The following is a 3,293-nucleotide window of genomic DNA, read 5'->3' on the forward strand; positions in this document are numbered from 1 at the left end:
GGGGGGGGGGGGGTGTCGTTATAACCTCTAACTTGTCCATAAACTTGCCATGATCTGTAATTACATTTCTTCCTTGAATAGAGAGATCTAAGGTTCTTGTTTGGTTCATGGAGGTAAGGATACAACGACCAAACCACTTGAAAAATTTGTCTCTGCATCTCTTATTTTGATAGAGTAACAGAAGAAATGAAGGAGATCGAGTTGTATGTGTAAATTAAAGGTCAAACAGACAAGTAGAGGAGATATGAATGGCCGATCATTATTAGTTCATCACACTAACCCATTCTTGAACTTGGATCCATTGAGAGAGAACAAAAATTTCCCCTAACCCCTTCACTCACAGTGATAGGCCAAAGGATGAAGAAAAGCACAGTGAAGTAGAAAGCATTGAGCAAAGTTAGGTCGTGTAAATTTTTCTCTATTTGATCTATTCTCCACATCGTAAATGGTAGAAAAAGGTTTTTGTTTCTGTTCTGTTCTTTTCAGTGTTGGCTAGGCAAGCGTCCTGTAGTAAGAGTAGTTATGAACCCCGTAGACCATCCCCGTAGGTGTGGTGAAGGGAGGGCCCCAGTTGGTAGAAAAAAAAACCCACTACCCCTTGGGGTTATAGTGTTGACCCAGAAAAAGGTCAAAAAATGGTGATTTCTTAAAGTTTTCGATTCTGTTCTGTTTTTCCCTGTCAATCAGAACCCAGTAAAGGTAAAAATAACATTGATTTCTTAAAGCCAAAAGCTTGTTCGTTTGTTCATAGATGTGTAGTTGAACTAATTGAATCATGACCAGATGGGAAATTGGGAATACAAACAAATGAACAATTGTCACAATAGATCAGAAAGGGTTATTGTTTTTGGCTTCTTCATTTGTTCACAGGTTCATAATTGAACTACTTGAATCAAGAACAGATGGGAAGAAACTCTGATGATATAATTGGTTAACAGAAGGATGTAACCCAGTTTCAACCTTGACTGCTTTTGAGTTACCAAACCATCAGAACCCTCCACGTCTGGTGACGATAGATTTATGAAGAACAGAAACTAAGGCAAGAGCAGGTTGAAACTTGAAAGGAGAGAGATGTGGAGAGGGGGAGATTGTGGGGAAGAGAGAAGGGCGGTGGGTTGCAGCTATGAAGTAGGGTAGAGGTGGAAAGGGCACTTGAAAGCGGGACTGCAGCAGAGAATTCCATCCCACTCTATTGGTTCATAGAACCTTTTCCCATATATTATATATACACAAATGCATGTGGCATGACTTTTTGATTCCATAACATTGTCTGGTACTGGATCCTAGTTTTATTGGTTTGTTATGCAAGGATGATCTCAAAATTAACATGCATCAAATGGTAGGATTCATCCAGGTGTGAAAATAGTGAGATTCCTATGTGTCTCAGAACTTTACTACTTTCTTTTTCCAATCATTTTGCTGAGTTAGTCCTGATCAGATACTTTTGTTGGCTTTTTATCCTTTCAGGTATACCGAGATGAAGGAGGACCATTGGTGTCCAGGTGCAATGGTTGTGCTAAGGGATGTTGAAGACATGAACAGATTGAAGATATCAGTCTGGTTATCACACCGAATGAATTTTCAAGACATGGGGGAAAGGTTTGTGAGGAGAGATCGCTTGGTAGAGGAGATTATGAAAGTTCTCAAGGAGCTTGACATCGAATACCGAATGCTACCTGTTGATGTCAATGTTCGAAATATGCCAGCTATAAACTCCACACGCCTTCCATCTAATTGGACTACTTGCGCTAACTAAAGCAAACTAATCTTGCAGAAGCGGTTTACCTAATATTGATTCTCTTTACGACTATAGATTCAATGTTCTTGACAACCAAAGAGGAGTGAGAGATCAAGCTATATGAGGGCAGATAGAGGAAGGCATTTGAGACCCTGATGAGGATGTGAAGAGTATGTGAGATTGTGATGTAATATTTGTTATATTCATAGGAATCTAGTCTTTCCAGCCCATTATATGGCTGGTAAAACAATATTAGAATCCCTGAACGTGATCCGAGATGTAGTATTTGGTGAATTTTCTTGATATATTTTGCCTTTCCTGGATATATAAAAAAAAAAATCTAAAAGTACGTGGGACTGGAAAATCACTAATTGTTTTGTAGATTTTGCAGTATAATCACAGGTTCAAAACTTGGAAACAGCTTCTCTTGCAAAAAGCAAGGGGCAAGGCTGCGTACATGTGTCCCTCTTAAACTCTGCAGTGGTGGGAGCCTTGCGAGCTGGATTTTTTTTTTGATTTGTAGTAGGTGTGCAAGTTTGGCCTCGTAAGCCCAAAACTACCATGAGTCCAGCAGGTTCTAGGCTGAGCTTTTCTGCCCACACAGGCCAAGCCCAGATGGGCTGGGCCTGGTCAGAAGCCTTACGGCCTTGGGTTTATCCTGGCCTGGTCCAGCCCCACCCTGCCTTATATATTTTTTTTATTTTAGTGTGTAAAAATGAAGTCTTTCTTTTTTTTTTTTGTTAAAATATGATAAAACAAGGCCAAACTCGGCCCAGCCTAGGCCTTTTGCAGCCGTAGTTTTCAGAGGAACGATGGCAATAAGACACAAGACCTATATGTGTTTCCTTTTTTGGCGGTTGTGAATAGAGTAGACCCAATACTTCTGGTTCTAACATTTACTGATTAACAGAACCAGTGGCCAATTTACTAATAAAGTTCGTATATACAAGCATCCAACCAGTGACCAGGCCTGTAAAATGATGTTTTCCATCATGTTCTGAATGATATATGGAAATGGCAAAGAAAAAAGGGGACGTTCTCCCTTGATCGTGGCGTTCTGATGGTCGCTTGAGGTCAGGTTGGGTTGGACCTAGTTGAGGTCTCAACCCAACCCAATCCGACCCTCCCAACCCTGTATATTAAGTACATATATAAATATGTTAAGAATTATAAATGGATACTAATAGAAAAAAAGTCTAAAAAATATCTTTCATTTTCCATAATATATATATATATATATATATATCAAAACACAAGTTTTTGGCTTTTGCAATGTATCAAGGTCAGGCAACCAAGTATAACGAATAGTACTCACACCACCCAAAAAAAAAAAATTAGGATAAGCCGAATCCAATCAAGGTCCATTAAGGCTGAGTTGGGATAGGCTAAGTTCGACAAGATTGGGCTTGGGCTGGGATATCTTAGCGTAACCTAAGACTGGGTTAAAGTTGAGTTAAGACACCTTAGGGTTGGGCTTGGGTTTTAAAAACCCAGCCCAACCTGGTCCATTGACACCTACCACGTGCCATTACACATTAGATCATCAAACTCATCA

General features: G+C 39.8%; 1 protein-coding gene across 1 annotated transcript in view; it reads left to right on the forward strand.

Annotated features, from left to right (window-relative positions):
• The window catches only part of LOC122068865 (mechanosensitive ion channel protein 6-like), an 8,503-nt gene extending 6,416 nt beyond the window's left edge, over positions 1-2,087 (forward strand). The window contains exon 5 of the mRNA XM_042632788.1: positions 1,468-2,087. Within this exon, the coding sequence (XP_042488722.1) occupies positions 1,468-1,756 (289 nt within the window). The 3' untranslated portion in view covers positions 1,757-2,087. The remainder of the gene's footprint in view (positions 1-1,467) is intronic.
• Positions 2,088-3,293: the final 1,206 nt, after the last annotated feature.

The sequence above is a fragment of the Macadamia integrifolia genome, chromosome 2 (assembly GCF_013358625.1).
Source record: "Macadamia integrifolia cultivar HAES 741 chromosome 2, SCU_Mint_v3, whole genome shotgun sequence".
In the NCBI taxonomy this organism is placed as follows: domain Eukaryota; kingdom Viridiplantae; phylum Streptophyta; class Magnoliopsida; order Proteales; family Proteaceae; genus Macadamia; species Macadamia integrifolia.